General features: G+C 32.3%; 3 protein-coding genes and 1 pseudogene across 3 annotated transcripts; 2 read left to right on the forward strand and 2 right to left on the reverse strand.

Moving 5' to 3' along the window:
- Positions 1-1,822: 1,822 nt before the first annotated feature.
- LOC114424762 (alpha N-terminal protein methyltransferase 1-like) lies at positions 1,823-2,363 on the reverse strand. Its single transcript, XM_028391593.1, has 2 exons — positions 2,089-2,363; positions 1,823-1,960 (listed from the first exon to the last, which is right to left on the reverse strand). The coding sequence occupies exons 1-2, from the start codon at positions 2,326-2,328 to the stop codon at positions 1,823-1,825; spliced, it is 378 nt and encodes a 125-aa protein (XP_028247394.1). The 5' UTR covers positions 2,329-2,363.
- Positions 2,364-3,641: 1,278 nt separating this feature from the next.
- Positions 3,642-5,331, reverse strand: LOC114424763 (annotated as a pseudogene).
- An 897-nt stretch (positions 5,332-6,228) lies between these two features.
- LOC114423874 (DNA polymerase delta subunit 4-like) lies at positions 6,229-6,995 on the forward strand. The gene is made up of 2 exons (XM_028390781.1): positions 6,229-6,417; positions 6,511-6,995. Exons 1-2 carry the CDS (start codon positions 6,297-6,299, stop codon positions 6,702-6,704), a joined length of 315 nt encoding a protein of 104 aa, XP_028246582.1. The 5' UTR covers positions 6,229-6,296; the 3' UTR covers positions 6,705-6,995.
- Positions 6,996-11,967: 4,972 nt separating this feature from the next.
- On the forward strand, positions 11,968-14,174 carry LOC114421445 (E3 ubiquitin-protein ligase SINA-like 10). The gene is made up of 2 exons (XM_028387358.1): positions 11,968-12,326; positions 13,182-14,174. The coding sequence occupies exons 1-2, from the start codon at positions 12,012-12,014 to the stop codon at positions 13,827-13,829; spliced, it is 963 nt and encodes a 320-aa protein (XP_028243159.1). The 5' UTR covers positions 11,968-12,011; the 3' UTR covers positions 13,830-14,174.
- Positions 14,175-18,236: the final 4,062 nt, after the last annotated feature.

The raw sequence follows: 18,236 nt of genomic DNA on the forward strand, positions 1-18,236 counted from the left end.
TTATTGCTCAAAAATTTTCTTCTTCAATTCAAGATTAAAGTTATCAAAATAGATATTTATGTACAGAAAAACAAAAGGCATTGAGGAATTGGGATGAAGTGTTAAGGTAAGGTGACCACTCGAATTAATAGCATCCATTTTTCTTAAGGTATCTTTACTTAATATTCATATATTCATTTACCTCTCTAATCCTTTGCTCTTCAAACGAAAACAAACAATCCATAATAGGATCAATCACACATGTTATTAAATGTCATTACCAAAAAAAAAAAATGTTTCCAGGACCAAAATCCGAATGTGCACAAATGGTCTAGTGGATATTGACTAAATTTTGAAAGAATCTCTAGACACTCCTGAAAGTGATTTCGTTAAAATGCATAATTAACAATACATAGTTTACTCCACCAAAAAAAAAAAAACTATACATAGTTTCATTTTAGTTTTAGAAAGCATTCAATTAATTTTGTAAAATGTAAAATTAGAAATTAAATATTTAAAATTATAAGGAAATATATACATAAATTTAATGAAGTGAATTTAATTAAAAAAATATGTGTCTTACTGTAAATCATATTAGATTAAATACATTTGCTAAGCATGTTAGATCATGAAAAGAATATATAACAGTGCTTGTTCAACATTCAGTGCATTATTCTTAAAAAATATTCAGTGTATTAAAAAAATTAAAAAAAAGATACGAGGTTAGAAAATTGAACCAGTATAAAAATTCTTTTGCAACTTTTCATTCTCATTTCGCTTTATTTATTTTATCTTCTTCATAAGTGCACTTCAAAAGAATTTATTTGAATTTATGTGAAAAAGTTTATGGAAATAGTTTTATAACATTTTCATAGGTTTTTTTCAATTTAATTTAATAAGTTCTTCAAAACATTTTATAAAAAACAACTCACATTTTCATTTTACTAATCCAGTCAGAGTAATAGTATTTTTCTTTGAAATAAAATTTTTGTCTTTATTAAAATTTTAACGCTGAAGAATAGAGAGACAGAAGAAGAATTTGGGCTCTTATGACTGCGTGTAGTTGCGTTCCTTCTTTTTCTCTATTGAGCACTCGCACTTTGGGACTCACTGCTTCGTACTATTCTTCTTTCTCTTTCCCCTCTTACCGGAAAATAAGCTGCATGGACGCCGCCGGCTTAGATTCCGATGGCCGTGAATTCAAAACCCCCGATGACATGTGGAGGGAAACAGGCGGGTGACCCTAGCAAGAAGACCCAGTGGTATCGCGACGGCGTCTCCTACTGGGAGGTACCTCTCCTCTCATTCTCTTTCTCAATGGGTCTTTGTTTTACAGACAAAGACATGAAATTTATATATTTACTTTCAGTATGTTGTTGTAAAGTTGGTTTTTGGTTTGTTTGTTTGTATGGACAGGGTGTTAAGGCAAATATGGATGGGGTATTGGGAGGGTTTGCAAATGTGAACGAGCCTGACATAACTTGCAGTGAGGATTTCTTGAACATTCTCTTCTCTGAACGTTTTCATGCTGCTGATGCCAGACACCAACCACTTGTTGTTCTTGGTACTCACTCTTTGTTCTTGAGCCCCACTTGTGAGAATCAATGTGGTTCTTGCTGATGTGATATTGTTTCATCGATTTTCAAATCGAATAAGATTTTATCTGGGTTTTACTTTATCTTGTTCCTTCTTGGGAAAGATGGCTATTGTGTTTTAGTTTAATTTCCAGAGTGTTTTTGGGAGCTGTGAAATTTTGTAGCTGATTTCGTTGAATTTAACATAAGAAATGCTTTGAATATTTCTTTTTTGTACATGGAAGATCTAATCAGCAAACTCTTGAATTTCAGATTGTGGTTCTGGCATTGGCAGCATGAAAACGTTCAGAGAAGAGAATGTTCAAGAAATCCTCACTGCAAGTTATGTCAGGCTCGTTCACATTTGCAAACCCTCCCAATACCCCATCCATATTTGCCTTAACACCCTGTCCATACAAACAAACAAAACCAAAAACCAAACTTTACAACAACATACTGAAAGTAAATATATAAATTTCATGTCTTTGTCTGTAAAACAAAGACCCATTGAGAAAGAGAATGAGAGGAGAGGTACCTCCCAGTAGGAGACGCCGTCGCGATACCACTGGGTCTTCTTGCTAGGGTCACCCGCCTGTTCCCTCCACATGTCATCGGGGGTTTTGAATTCACGGCCATCGGAATCTAAGCCGGCGGCGTCCATGCAGCTTATTTTCCGGTAAGAGGGGAAAGAGAAAGAAGAATAGTACGAAGCAGTGAGTCCCAAAGTGCGAGTGCTCAATAGAGAAAAAGAAGGAACGCAACTACACGCAGTCATAAGAGCCCAAATTCTTCTTCTGTCTCTCTATTCTTCAGCGTTAAAATTTTAATAAAGACAAAAATTTTATTTCAAAGAAAAATACTATTACTCTGACTGGATTAGTAAAATGAAAATGTGAGTTGTTTTTTATAAAATGTTTTGAAGAACTTATTAAATTAAATTGAAAAAAACCTATGAAAATGTTATAAACTATTTCCATAAACTTTTTCACATAAATTCAAATAAATTCTTTTGAAGTGCACTTATGAAGAAGATAAAATAAATAAAGCGAAATGAGATGAAAAGTTGCAAAAGAATTTTTATACTGGTTCAATTTTCTAACCTCGTATCTTTTTTTAATTTTTTTAATACACTGAATATTTTTTAAGAATAATGCACTGAATGTTGAACAAGCACTGTTATATATTCTTTCATGATCTAACATGCTTAGCAAATGTATTTAATCTAATATGATTTACAGTAAGACACATATTTTTTTAATTAAATTCACTTCATTAAATTTATTGTATATATTTCCTTATAATTTTAAATATTTAATTTCTAATTTTACATTTTACAAAATTAATTGAATGCTTTCTAAAACTAAAATGAAACTATGTATAGTTTTTTTTTTTTTGGTGGAGTAAACTATGTATTGTTAATTATGCATTTTACGAAATCACTTTCAGGAGTGTCTAGAGATTCTTTCAAAATTTAGTCAATATCCACTAGACCATTTGTGCACATTCGGATTTTGGTCCTGGAAACATTTTTTTTTTTGGTAATGACATTTAATAACATGTGTGATTGATCCTATTATGGATTGTTTGTTTTCGTTTGAAGAGCAAAGGATTAGAGAGGTAAATGAATATATGAAATATTAAGTAAAGATACCTTAAGAAAATGGATGCTATTAATTCGAGTGGTCACCTTACCTTAACACTTCATCCCAATTCCTCAATGCCTTTTGTTTTTCTGTACATAAATATCTATTTTGATAACTTTAATCTTGAATTGAAGAAGAAAATTTTTGAGCAATAATTCGAAAGATAGAGTGTGTATTAACAATGGTACATGACCAATCTTCGACATCCGAGAGAGAGAAAGTACTTGCACTGTGCATCAGCTTAGAAGTCATGCACACTACAAATCTTTAATTTACCAGTTTAGCTAACAGCTCGACTTAAAACTTCATACACAGACACAGTTATAATGCAGTGAATATAGTATAATCAAATTATCACCATAACATTTTGAAAGTCAGAACAGAGACAACACTAGTTCTAAGAATTAATAATTCTGAATAAAATATCCACTGACACGATGACTTATCAGGTTTGAACATGCATGTGTCCCTTAAATTTCTCCCCGTGAGATATTCTATGATTTGCAGACACGAGGCTAGCCTTGTAGCCTCTTGCTATAGTGTTAAATATCATGCCCAAGCTTGGCTTCTCACTGTTTGATTGGTCTATGCACATTAATCCTATAGACAATGCCTGTTTAACTTGATGAAAATTTGTTTCAGTTACTTCCATTCTCTCATCAATTTTTTGCTGCAAATCTGCAGGATTAAGGGTTCTTAAGTACCTAATAAATCCAGCATCACCTCCATCAAACTGCTCCTGCACCTCTCATCTCTAGCAAGAACACTCCAAACCTACATATCTCTACAATATAAAAGAAAATACCAATTAACAAACATGCCATAAACCAAGAAAAAGGAAAAGAGACATCACAAGGAAAGAAATATTGTTTGTGTGCTAATTGTCTTTTGTTCTTACTTCTTCGGTTGCTGTTTTGATCTCCAACTTTGAACCTCGAAATTAATGGTTCCATTTTGTCAGACAATAAAATACTACTTGTGTTGAGTTCATAGTCAACTTCAGGCCATTCATCCTGCAGATAACGCATGCATTCCACAACTCTCATTAACACTTTCACTCTATGATTCCATGGTGGACCTGATGACCCGATAGCCACATTTCAACATTTTCTTCTCTTGTCCATTCTGTTATAATGGACCTGAATTTTCTGCTCCTACACCACCCCAGAACTCTAAAAAGGTTCTTGTGGTGTAACTTTGACAGAACATTAAATTCTTCGACAAATTTACGGTAACTATCCCTCGGTATATCATCCCAGTACATCTCAATTTTCACTTCAGTACCATCTCTCAAGATCCCTTTGTAGATGTGAACAACACACTCTTTCCTACCAAATACTTATTTAAAAAACCATCAATTGCTGCCTTTAGAATTGCCGGTGTAAACCTCCTACTTCTTTGAAGTTTACTTGGTAGAAAATCAGGCCTTTGGACACCAAGTAAATTACCATCAAAATGACAAGGATGGGAAAGCCAACCAATAGAAAAACAGCCTTAACTGTAAACCTTTTTTGATCCAAAAGAGCACCAGAATGAAGAAAACTAGAAGAGTTAAACCTTTTGGAGAATTGGGAATCAGAGAGTTTACTCTCTGAAAAGCAATTATAGGAGCGGTTGAGAAAAGTGAGGTTGATAAGGGGAGAGAAACTTTGAATTGGAATGTCACCAGAAAATGCATTGATACTTAAATCAAGAGACTGAATTTGGGTGCAATGGAGAACATCAATTGGAAAATCACCCTTCATAGAATTGTTGGACAAGTCAATGGAAATAATGCTTAAGGGAAAGTACTTCCAAAAGAAATCAAAGGACAAATAAAGAGGTGCAATGTTTGGTCGGTTTCTAAGATCAACTTTGGGGAATGACTCCACACAATTAGGGTTCTTTGGTTCATTGCAGAGATAGCTTGCAACAATAGTGAATCCGAATATTTCTTCAAGGTCCATCATGGGATTGGAACTGCAGTACCTAAGAGAGGGGTTCTTGAGACACTTGGAGAAAATTGTAGTGTTAAAATCTGGTGGTTGGTGTAAGTTTTTGAGGTCTTCTAGCACTGTTCCACATAGTGTTATGAGACATAACGATAAAATTATAGGAAGAAACAAGTACCAAGTTGAAGAAATAGCCATGATCATGAATGAGTTATGTTAGAGGACATTTGATTTCGACATAACAAGCACTCAAAATTTGGATTTGCAGTTGGAAAAGGAAACTAATTTAAACGTGTAGTGCTGCCTGTTTAATTTGCGTAAATTTAACTGTCCCCCTTGTCATTTTAGAAATCAACTGAAGGGGAATGAAAAATAAAAGAGAGAATAAATCTTTTTTTGTGTAAAAAAGGAGAGTAAATTGGCAAATAGAGATTTGTGCGTTTAATGTCTTACTGTCTTTCTATATAAAACTAAAATCTACTTTTTATATTAAAAAATTACTCATCTGATAATTATGATTATAAATATTTTGACTTTTATTCTTACACTCTTGTGAATCTCTTTTGTTCCTGTTATTACAAAATAACAAGAAATAAAACAAAAAGTTTATATAACAAAAAAAATCTGAAAATGTTTGTATAAAAACTAAAAAAAAAGGTGTAAAGATAAAAATTGTATAAGTAAAAGGATAAATGAGTAAATTTAGTTATATTTTATAGAGGATTAAATATATTTTTGGTTAATATGAAATCAGAATTTTGATTTTGGCTTTTTTTATAAAAAAAAATGATTTTCATACTTTCTTTTTTTGACAAAAGGATTTTCATTTAAAAAAATATGAAATTATTGATTTTGATCCTCACTATTATATGATTTTTTTAATTAAATCGAAATGTTGCTTGATTAATATTAATAAGGGTTAAAGGTCAAGTAGTTAAAATGAAATTTAATTTTAAATTAAGAACAATATCAAAAAATAAAACCTAAGTCATTTCAGATTTCTATAATTTTTTTTTACCAATAAGTTAAATAATTAATGGTACACCATTTTCATTAAAAAAAACTAAAAATAAAGTAGAGGCTTTATAACTTAACTGAAGTAAGTCCCTGTCCTAAGTTCAGACCATTTCAAAATTCAAATTTGAAAAGAGCGATAGAGAAATAGAGAAATGGCATTAGTGTCCGGAAACATGAAGGGTTTTTACCGACAGAAAAAAACCATCGCCACCAAAAAATCTCCGATTCTCTCCCCGGCCATCATCTCCCTCGGCGGAAAACCCGACCTAGAAGGTTAATCTAATCGCTAGGGTTTTCTCTCTTTCCAATTTCATTTCTCGGATTCCTTTTTGCGACTAAAATGGTGAAATTTCATTTCTTATGCAGATGAGCACAAGGAGAGCGAGGTGGTGCTGCGGCAATTCGACCTGAACATGGCGTACGGGCCTTGCCTCGGGATGACGAGGCTCGCACGGTGGGAGCGCGCACAGAGGCTCGACTTGAACCCTCCGCAGGAAATCGAGAGGCTTTTGAAGAGTGGGAAGGTTCCGACCGAGTCCTTGTGGGATGGTCGCATTTAGGATCCCTTTTGTTTTGTATGAAAAAGAAAAAAAGAAAATTAAATCCTTATCGCTTATTGTGTAGTTTTTGGGTTTTGCTTAGGAAAATCATCTTCTGGCTGAGTTCCTTGTTATTATGTGACTCTAAACCAAGCATTATGGATGCTGGTTTTAGAAAGAAAAAAAAATGTTGTTTTCTTGCTTCCGGTTGTTAGCTGTTGTTATAAATCATGATTTGCTCTGTTAACTCACTGGCGTCCATGCTGTGATGTGTGTGAATGTGAGTTATTCATAAACTATGAATTAATGCCTTCTTTCTGCATTGTGATATTTTGCTTTGTTAGAGTTAATGTTGTCTTAGTTGAAAGTTAGATTTGATGTTATGAGTTACAAAAAATGGTTCATGGATAAGGATAACCGTGTGCTCATAGACGCCCAGGGATAGAAAGAGATAGAAGAGAGAAGTGTAAATGTGAATATGTGATAGATGATGTATGATGTAATAAGAGAAAGAGATATAGAAACGTGAAGAGTGTCAATTAAGTGTTTACAAAGGTGTTTATATGTTGAGGATCTGGGTTGATGTAATTGGGATGATATAAACTGGTGTTGCTTGCTGGTTAAATATATTAACGAACTCTTATTGAAATAGGAATTTCTAGAGAATGGTGTGCCCTCTATGTTTGCTTGTATCCAACATGAACACATTGTCTAACATGTATGCATGTGTTTTTCTCCATCATTTTGAAGATTCTTTCATCTGATGTTCCAATGTTTTAGTAAGTGTCATACCTCTATTAGTATTTGATTCTGCTTTATTTATTTTTGCATAAACAATCCCTCAAAGAGCTTGGTTATTTTGTTTTATTACTTTCAATTTGTTCTGATGGCTGTGGCAGATTGCATATCCCTCAAAAAGCACCTAAGTATGATTTCAGCTGTGTGAGGAATTAGGTGAAATGAATCACGGTCCAGGGAGCTATATTAGACTGTGTTTAGAACGTGCCGTGGGGTAATAACTGCTGGCATTTCTTAATAGGAGCAAGAAAGAAAGAAATGACTAGGGGAAGATGAATTGCAACTTGCTACTAGGGGCCTGAATTGGATTTGTATGCCCAGTATCTTGTATATACAAAAATGAGGCGATAGGCAACCATCCAATAAATGAGTTTCTGTAATAAAAAAGTGCAAATGTTGTGCAATACATGGTTCAGAAGCATAAAAGTCCTGGCAGTATTTTTTATTTTTTTTGGTGATCTCACAGAGGAAGTATCAGTGCAGGTGTTTTGCCTTTGGTAATAAAGAATCCTTGCCTAACATGATTTGAAGTTTTTTTTTTTTTTTTTTTGCTACAAACTTGCATATTAACTATCCCATAAATGATTCGAAAGTCACAATCTACTAGAAGAATAAAACAGATGAAAATAGCACTGCTCCTTTCACCATGTGGTATATGCTGCACATATACTTGAGTGGTTCGCTTTTGTTTCTAAAGATGCCATGGCATCCCCTCAACCTTATTTTACCATCGGAGTCACCCATTTTAGGTGCTTTTTTTTTCGCCCCTCATTTTTCCAATTCCACTCCACTTTTTTTTTTTTTTCCTTTTCTTTCCATCTCCATTTTCAGGAACTGCAATGTGCAGATAATTTCTATTTTCGCCGACGCAGCTTAAAGTGGTTGCATTCTCGATCTCTTTGTTTCATCCATCGTAAAAGGGTCATTTAGGTTAATTTTATTAATTTATGATTTTTTTAGGAATTAATATTTAAATAATATGCATTAAGATACATCATTCGTTGTGACTATTGAGTATTGAATATTGATTCGAAAATTGAAAACAGCTAGGGTGGGTTTGATTGTGTTTATATTTTTGAGTTTTTAAAATTATTTGTATAACAATTTTTTAAAGAGTAACAAATGGGGAAAGATGTAAAAGAAATGAAAATAAAAAACTAAAATTAGAAAATTAAAATGATTCAGAGATGTTTTGATATTTTGTTGTTTCAAAATTATATATATCAGTTTTGAAAACAATTTTAAAAAATTGTTATTATTAAACAAGTTTTTTTTATATTTTAAAAATAGAAAACAAGTTTCAAAAACAGAAAACAAATAGTCCTAAGATTTTGCCTTCTCTAATAGTTCATGCATTTCACTTGTATGAATGAAATAAGAAAAATGTTAGTAAGATATTCTTTTTAATATACTTTAAAGTAAATTTTGTGAGTTTTACTAAAAATCCTGAATCAACTCTCATTTTAGCTAGTGGCTTGCATGAAACATTAGCATTCTCGCCAATTAGGAGAAATGGAGAATAAGAAAAATTTTAACAACACACTTTGTCTACTTTCTATATAAGCAAATTTCAAGCTAAGAAAATTACATAATTAATCTTTTTTTATACCACGTGTCTAAAAATTGGATTTTTGGTCATTTTGTAAATACGGTACTGACCCTCTCATTCTTTACGTTCTTTTACGCATGGCATATAAATATTGTTCACGTTCCTTTCACAATAAGTGCATGTACTACTACTTGGAAAAAAATAAGAATGAACCAGAAAGATATATAACAGAAGGAACTGCTTGCATGTTTGTCACCATATCATCAACTGCAACTTAGGGTTTTAGGTTTATGCAAATATTATAACTGATACAGACGACTTTTAAAAAATGCTTAGCTTTTGGGATAATGAATGAGTGAGCTAATGAATAAAGATATATACATTAATGCATATACAAATGTTATGATTGATGTAAATGACCTTCTCAAGTGAGCATGACATATAAAGATTGCTCATATTTGCTGCATAGTGAATAAGTGTGCTAATGCACTGGCAAAAATAGGAATGAACAATAAAGATATGTTGAAGGTGTAGAATGAATCACCCAAATATTCAATCCCTTTTCAACATGTTAGTTTAATGTAGTTTGCTTATCTTTTGGATTAGACTTGAGATCTGATCTGCCCACCGTGTTATCTTGGCCCAATCTCAGGTTAACCTAAAATCAAATGTGAAGTATTGACTGAAGTCAACGTTATGACCAAGGTATAAGATTGCTACCGTACATTGTCTTTTAGAGGTCTTAGGCCCATGGTAGAGAATTCCACTCATTTTAGACCCCTTGCAAATACAAAAAACATTAACAATGTCAAGTATGCATCAAAGTGCCTTTGTAGGTACTCAATCTTTTTCCCACTACATCTCAACATCAGAAGGAAAAAATACTGTTATATAACCTGGAGCTTGATTAGTAACATCTAAACCTCAGTCAAAGTTAATCAAGACCCAATTTAAGTTAACTCGAACACTAACTTGGGTTTCCCCAAATCTATGGAATAGAAAATCTAGCATAGGTCTTCTTATTCACATACTCGTTTTGTGTTTTTGTAAGTAATTGAGTATGATTTAATTATATTCTTTTTTGAATAAAGTGTTTGTCTAATTCATCTCAAGTAAAAATGGGCTAAATAACCTCATCTTAAATAAACAATACATTTTAGATAATTTTCTTATTTTAAAATTTCAGACTATTATTTTTAATTTTTCTTTCATATCATTTATGTGTAAAATCTAAACTTTATAATTGTTAATTAAAATTATACTAAAATACATATGTAATAAAATTATGCAATATTAAAATCTTAATAATTATTTTTTAATCATTATATTCTTATTCACCTTAGGAAAAATATATATGGCTGTAATTTTAATTTTTATAATTTTTATCTATAACTTTTAATTAAAATTTATACTCTTTATCTATAACTTTTAATGAAAAGTTATACTCTTTATCTATAATTAAATTTTAATTAAAAATTATCATGAAAGTGTTGGAAAAATATTTAAAGCATTATACTTAGAAGTTGTAAAATAAATGAAAACTATTTACCTAAAGTTTGTGGTTTTAAAATAACTATTTACCTAAAGTGAATTAAAAAAATTATTATTAAGATTTTAATATTTGATAATTTTATTAAAATTTTAACTATTAAATTTTAATTAACAGATATAAAATTTTAATTTTACACATAAATTTACAATTATATTTTTAAGAAGAGAAATTCATTGACACTCACGAAAGATTTACATAAATTCTTGTAAAATATCGAGACACATTTTTAAAGCATATATTTAATGAATGAAAGTCTTGTAAATCTTACTAACGTGGATCTCATTAGTAGATCTTAATGAATGAAATTCTTGTCAATATTAATAATGTAGATATCTTTATAACTATTAATTATTTTCATCATTTATATATCTTAAATTTATTCGCAAATAAATGTTTTTTAACTTTTAAATAGAAAAAAACTTATATAATCTTCAAACATCAAAATAAATATTTAACAATAATCATATTATTATAAACCCCTGTATTAGTAACAATAATTTAAGAAGAACGATGTCATTCGAGTAGGCATATAAAAAAATGTTATTCGAGTAGTATGTTTCAAATGAACACCCTAACTTAGTTTTTATTTTAGCAATAAAAAAATTCATTAGTATGTTTTAAAGGCATAATTAAAATTCCAAAAAAAAATGCATAATTAAAAGAAATTAATGAATGTTTTAATAATTATGATTATTTAGCATTATTTTCTATAATAAAATATCCTAAATTAATACATGTCCTTATAAAATAATACATAAATAGTAAAATTTATTCCTAAAATATGAGGCGCTGAGAAATTGATTCTTGAAAATAAAAATTTAAATTTAGTATTTAAATGTATAAAAAATACAATAAATTAATCTTACAAGTAATTTAATAAAAAATTAGTTTCTAAACTTTACAATTTAATATCAATTAGCTTTTAAAATATAATTTATCATCAAATTGATCCTTAAACATGATAAAATAGTCTCACAAATTTAATAATAAAACTAATTTGTTATATTTTTCATATTCAAGAATTAAATTTATATTTTACATTTAGATATCAATTTGTGATCCCAATGTCCCTTTTTAAGAAGGAATTTTATTATTTATCTTTAAAAAATTGACCGATCTTTATCGAACGGTTCTGATTCACTGATGATGGAAATTGATTCTCCTACCCATGTACCATTTGATGAAAATCAGGAAAAAAAAAAAGATCATACCTTAAATGCATATCTTGTATGTTGACAAAAAAAATACCTGAAATGCATATTGACTAAAAATATTCACCGTTGGATCTTCATCAATAGGATCCGATTGGTTGACGCACGTTGAATTAATAAATTCGCGACCTTAGGGAATCCGGGCACGTAACGACAACCATTTCTGCCTTACAAAAGGTGTCGAGAATTCAGAGGAAGAAGTATAATCATTGAGAGCGATGGTGAAAATCTCACTTGGTGGATACGATGATGGGGAAGGACCCAGCAACCGAACTCATAAGCGGCGCAGGGAAGATGATGATGACGACGACGAAGAAGAGCAACAACAACAACGAAGCTTTGAGATGGTGGACCCTTCAATAGGAACTCAAGAGAACGAAGATCACGCTGCTCCATCCAATGATGGATCGAATTCTAACGGAAATGGGGCTGGAACCAGTACCCGGGATAGGTCCGTTCCTATCTTCGTTTCCGACCCTGATGTCCTTGATTGCTGCATTTGCTATGAACCCTTGACTTCCCCTGTGTTCCAGGTTAATTTCCCTCCATGCCCTTGTTTTTCTTTTTTCTGATCTGGTTGTTTTGTTTCTAAAGTTTGCATTTTGATTGGTTTTTCTTATGGAGATTGTTTGTGATGTTGATATTTTTTTTCCCTTCTGTTTGTTTGTTAAACTGATTCTAGATGGAGTGAGTTGTGTGAAGGGGTTGTGGTTAGAGGCTTGTGAAATTCAGTTGGGATTCTCAGCGTTTTAGGGCTGTGCTTGAATTGTGTGTGATTTTGAAATTTAGAGGAAAAAAAAAGGGTTTTAAGCTCTTGATCTTGGACTAAAGGTACAGCCTTTGGGTAGTAATTTAGGTTGGTTATTCGTATGAGTGGAGATGTTGGTGAAGAATTTTTTTTTTTTTTGAATATCTAAAGTTTAGGTAAGTTGGTCCTTGGTCCCTAGAGTCAGGGCATGTCATAAGGCTCACTAAAGACATGTTTTAAGGCTCACTAAAGGCTTACAAAGGTATTTAAGATCGTCCACCAACAAGGTCCTCAGATTGATAGTGGATTCCAATTCACATCCTTGTAGTTGGTGAAGAAGTTCAGTACTAAAAGGAATTGACAAAGTGAGGGTCCATTAACCTAATGTTATGTAATAAACTCATTAGAGTTTGGTTGATTGAAAATATTTCATTTGGTTGATGTATAAGAAGGGGAATTCCCCGGAAATTTATAGCAATCAGCTTGACTTCCTATGCTATTTTCCTTTAGCCAAGGTTTTCCTAGCTCCATTTTGTTCCTTTTGTTGAGTTTTTCTTTTATTTCCTATCTGTTTTGTTGGTTGTTCCATGTAATGAAAAACCTAATTTGATAACTTCTTTGTGATTAAATGACAATTCAGTGTGAGAATGGACATATTGCTTGCTCTATTTGCTGTGTGAGACTCAGTAACAAGTGTCCCATGTGTTCAATGCCCATTGGGTATAACCGTTGCCGGGCTATTGAGAAGGTCTTGGAGTGTATTAAAATGTCATGCCCGAATGCAAATTATGGCTGCAAAGAGACACTTAGTTACAGCAAGAAAAACGAACATGAGAAGGAATGCATCTATCTGCCATGCTCATGCCCTTTTACTGGTTGTGATTTTGTTGCCTCATCCAAGGAGTTATTCCTCCACTTTAGCCATAGACATGTAGGCTCTGGAACACAGTTTACATATGATAAATTTTTCACTGTCTTCTTAAGTATTAACCAGAGAACAGTTGTTCTTAAAGAGAAAAGTGATGGTAATCTGTTCGTTGTTCACAATAACCTCGAGCATCTGGGGAACATAGTCCGCATTAGCTGCATTGGTCCCAAGTCCACGACAGAGTTTCAGTATGAAGTCTTGGCTAGGCATCAAGGAAACGCTTTGATTCTACAATCTTTTACCAAGATTGTGCAAGGGCAATATACTGATGCTCCATCTAGTACGTTCCTTTTGATTCCGTCTTGTTTGTTTGGCTCTCCACATCTGAAACTGGATATTCGCATAAAGTCACACCATTAAACCTTGGAAGAAGATTGATGGAGGCTGTGCTTTCGTTTATTGCTGTATGTACTGGTTATCAAATAGTTTATTCCATGCATCTCAGTTGACTTTTGTTAAGAAGGTTGCAGTCATTAAGTAGGAAACTAAAGAACGTTTTTATGCATGCATATCCTACAAATATGAAGTATGCTTAAACTCTATTATTACATATGGATTTGTTCGTGTCTTAAAATACACAAAATGTGTTAAAATGCAACAGTTGTTGTTGGTAAAGTTTTTGTTCACAGTCACAGTGCGCAGAGCTTTTCATTGGATTATAGTGGGTATTGTGGTAACGAAATGTACTTTATACCTTCGGCATTCTACTGGAGAATTCTTTATTTAGAGGTATGTTTATAGTGAAGTATTTCCAAGGACCCGAGAAAATGCTTTGAATGGATCTTCTGCATTCACTACACCAAATGTAGTGAAAATCTAATCGGCTCTCAAATTGGAAAGCTGTGCTTATAAATTCTTTAAAGCAAGTTAAATATTTTAATGCCCCTGATCTTACGCAGTGCTCGAGTTTGGATCCGTGAAAGATTTGCACTCTCAGATAATCCTCGGACTTCAATTTTTTATGATAAACATACTGCGTATTGTTACTTCCATTAATTGTTTCATTGTGTGAAGCTTGCTTTGGGGAAAAAAAATTCCAATTCATAAGTCCCAACTGAGTGGCCCAGTGCTCGAGTTTTCCACTTATTGGCATCGTCCTTATTGAGTTCAACCCTTTTCTTTCATCAAATCCTGTCATTTCACAGTTGGTACCTTTGTTTCAACATGTGAAACAATCAATGGACACTCCAATAAATAACTATAGAGAAAAAGACAGAATACGATATGGCGTCATAGAACCTAGGAAGATAGATATAAAAGAAATAATAAATGTTAATAGCATATTTGGTATATAAAGATATCTATATTATATCAAAGATCCTATTCATCGGGTCCTGTGTTTTCTGATCCTCATCCATTTGTTTACCCATGTATCCCTTGTTTCTCGTCTATGACTTTGGTATATCCCTTTTCCTACCTTGTCTTCAGGTTTTGTTCATTTGCCAACATCCAGTAAAATCAATTTGAGCCTCATTCAGCTCAAGACTGAGTTGAGTTGGGTCCTGAAAGCTTAAATGAAGAAGGTCCTGACTCCTGCCTAATACAGAATTTTCATTTTAAAATTGAGAAATGGACAAATTCCTTCTTATGTTCTTCTGTAATCTTGCTGTCCAGCAAAAAGAAGCTGAAGAGTAAAGAAGGTTCAATTTTCCCCATCTATTGAGTCCAAAACCGTTTTCTTCCAACTTCTAACCGAAGAAACTTTCTTCAAGCTAACGTCAGACGAGAGGTGACATACTTTTGTTGCCATTTTGCCTATCATGACTTCTCTATGATACACTTTTTACACAAAAATATTTGTAAGTTGGTGTTGCTGATCAGTTCTTTTAACCAATATGTTTGAAATTTGTTTGCATATTGAGATACCCATCTTTTTTAGGTAAGGACGTAAAGTACTACAAATATTAAACAATATACAATATACCAATCTTTTTTAGTTAAGGAATATACAATATACCAATCTTTTTTAGTTAAGGACGTAATCTAAGAGAAACTAAAAATCTATTGTATAGATATAAAAGGAGACAAACAAAAGACATAATGAAACAAGATGGCTTGAATGCTTAACAAACATGTACGTGCATCCTAAACCCATCTAATAAAAATAGTGGAGATATAAGGTTGATGGTGTGCGATTAAGAATTTTTTAGTTAAGGACGTAATCTAAGAGGAACTATAAATCTATTGTATAGATATAAAAGGAGACAAACAAAAGACATATAATGAACACAAGATATGGCTTGAATGCTTAACAAACATGTGCATCCTAAACACTTAATAAAAATAATGGAGATATAAGGTTGATGGAGTGATAAAGAAAAAAGAGAACTAAAAAAATAATAATTAATATTTGTTGATAAAAAATATCTAATAATAAAAGTAGTAGAAAAACACTGCTTTATTACGCTGATAAAAAATACACATAAACAACCACTGTTGCAATTACAAAGATAGGGTGAAGTCGGTTGGATATCAGAACCAAAAGCATCAAGGCAGAGACAATCCATCCCCATGGCATTGATGATGACTCCGATGACTCCACATCTGCATCATACAAACTTGTCACGCTTGGTGCTGCAGGAAGCACGAGGCGTGTTCCTTGGGCTATGAGGGTCAACACAAGAAGCAAAAACAAGAGGAACAAGTTCACGTTGGTTGTGGCTATTTGCATGGATGAGTAGTTGGTGTTTAATTGTGATGAAACCCATAGCAAGAACACCACGATGCCAACTATGGCGAGTAGTGGAAGAGGAGGTGCAGATAGCAAAGTGTTCCCAGCTGTCCACGCTTTCTTCCATTCTGGTTCCCTTGTCTCGTTCAAAGGTGTAGCCATTCCTCTATATATAAACTTTTTTCTTGTGAAAGTTGTTAAAAAAAGAACAAGATAAACTTGAGTTTTAGTCATGCAATTCTTTTAGTTACACTATAGTGTGATATATATATTGATACGTACGAAGCTGTAACAGTGACATTCTCCTCCTATTAAATGACCCTGAAGATATCAGATATACTCAAATTTGAATAATTGAATTGAAGCAAATCCAATCAGGTAACAAGTTGGGATCTTATCCATCTTGTCCCTCATTACAGATACAGGTATATTAAAGGGGAATATATAATACGTTTTTTTATATATAATTTTTAATTTAAACATAATTAAATAATTATATTTATAATTTTCTTTTTCAAAACTAAAGAATTCAAGTTTTATAATATATAGCGAGGAAAATAATAAAAATATATTTTATTTTTGAAGTATATATATGAATGGAAGGAAAACAATAATAAATATAATAATAATAATACGATAACTAATAAAGATGGATAAGCAACTTAAAAAAGTATATGAAATGAAAGAGAAGTTAAGTTTATAATAATAATAACGCATATTATTTTGATTTTTATCTATGATATATGTGGTTTATCATTGGCATAGATTCCTAGGCAGGGGAGGTGTTCATCACACTCTCATCAGATTAATGTTATCTCCAGCAGAAGATCTTTAACTTTGGATGTTTGTCCACCGAGATGGGGTTTGTCACGTGTTTGAAGGAGATTCAATAAGCGGAGTACATTCCTGATTGCTTAATGTATGCACATGCAGCTTAATATGAAGTACGTGTCTCATCCTGGTGCTGACACTTTGTTTGAGTGTGAAGTAAGAAGTTCCAGTTACCTATGATGAAACCAAAAAAAAATAACACAGAACGACTAATTTTTGCCTAACTTTGTTTGATATTTTTTTAGTTAATATTTGTTTTAACACAAGTGCGCTAAGCACTGTGCGAATCGATCCAGGATCCAAACAAGTCGGAAAATTTTTAAATTTTTCGTAAATGATCGAGATATAAGTAATGGGTAAACAAGAAAAATAACTTTGGGCACGACATTTGCATCTTGATAAACAGTTTATAAAATGGGACATGCATAGTAGTGAAAATTTTGAAATAAGTATCATGTGATTACTTAAAAGTAGTTATATATAAATACTATTCCATTATAGATACCCATCAACACCTATCTTTCTCTTTATATTATTTTTTATTACATCATAATATTTATTATACCTATATTCTTCTCTTGTATCCCTTTTTCTTTCTGTGTTAAATAACATGCGAGTATCCATTGATCATTTTACTAACTTAAAAGGCCTGAAATGGATAGCAAAATTCTTATGGAAATAGTAATACATAAACATCTTTTCATTTTAAACATATTACCCACAAATTCTATAATACTTATATATATTTTTTTTCATTTTCTTTTACTCACTAGTTATTTAATAGTATTTGGGATGTCTATTCATCTTTTTCCCATAAGATAGAAGAAGCAAGAGATACAAGTTCCTGATTTGGATGAATATATGTCAGTACTATCTTTATTATCATCATTATTATGATCGTCATCATCCCATGCATCGCCTTGGTGGCCGCAGTAATAACAGGAATATCACGCCTAGCATTGATCGTGCATTATACTTTGCTGCGGTGGAAGGCAACTTCCAAGAATTCATCAATATCCACAATTTGGAGAGTCTGCTCACACCAAACAAAAGCACCATTCTTCATATACACTTGACATCTACAACAACTGAAAGTACTACCGAAGATGTTCAGAAGAAATACCTCAAACAACAGCTGTTTCGGAACAATTTGTGACTAAGATTCTTAAGGAGTGTGGATGTCTAGTTCTACTCCCTAACGCCAAGGGAGAAACACTCCTTCACATGGCTGCAAGGTACGGACACTCCAACATCGCAACATTATT

Source organism: Glycine soja, chromosome 8, assembly GCF_004193775.1.
Source record: "Glycine soja cultivar W05 chromosome 8, ASM419377v2, whole genome shotgun sequence".
Lineage (NCBI taxonomy): Eukaryota > Viridiplantae > Streptophyta > Magnoliopsida > Fabales > Fabaceae > Glycine > Glycine soja.

Coding starts and splice junctions, on each gene's coding strand:
- LOC114424762 (XM_028391593.1), bottom strand. CDS start 2,328: ATGACTGCGTGTAGTTGCGTTCCTTCTTTTTCTCTATTGAGCACTCGC. Junction 1,961..2,088: donor ACGGCGTCTCCTACTGGGAG/GTACCTCTCCTC, acceptor TTGTATGGACAG/GGTGTTAAGGCAAATATGGA.
- LOC114423874 (XM_028390781.1), top strand. CDS start 6,297: ATGGCATTAGTGTCCGGAAACATGAAGGGTTTTTACCGACAGAAAAAA. Junction 6,418..6,510: donor CGGAAAACCCGACCTAGAAG/GTTAATCTAATC, acceptor TTTCTTATGCAG/ATGAGCACAAGGAGAGCGAG.
- LOC114421445 (XM_028387358.1), top strand. CDS start 12,012: ATGGTGAAAATCTCACTTGGTGGATACGATGATGGGGAAGGACCCAGC. Junction 12,327..13,181: donor TGACTTCCCCTGTGTTCCAG/GTTAATTTCCCT, acceptor ATGACAATTCAG/TGTGAGAATGGACATATTGC.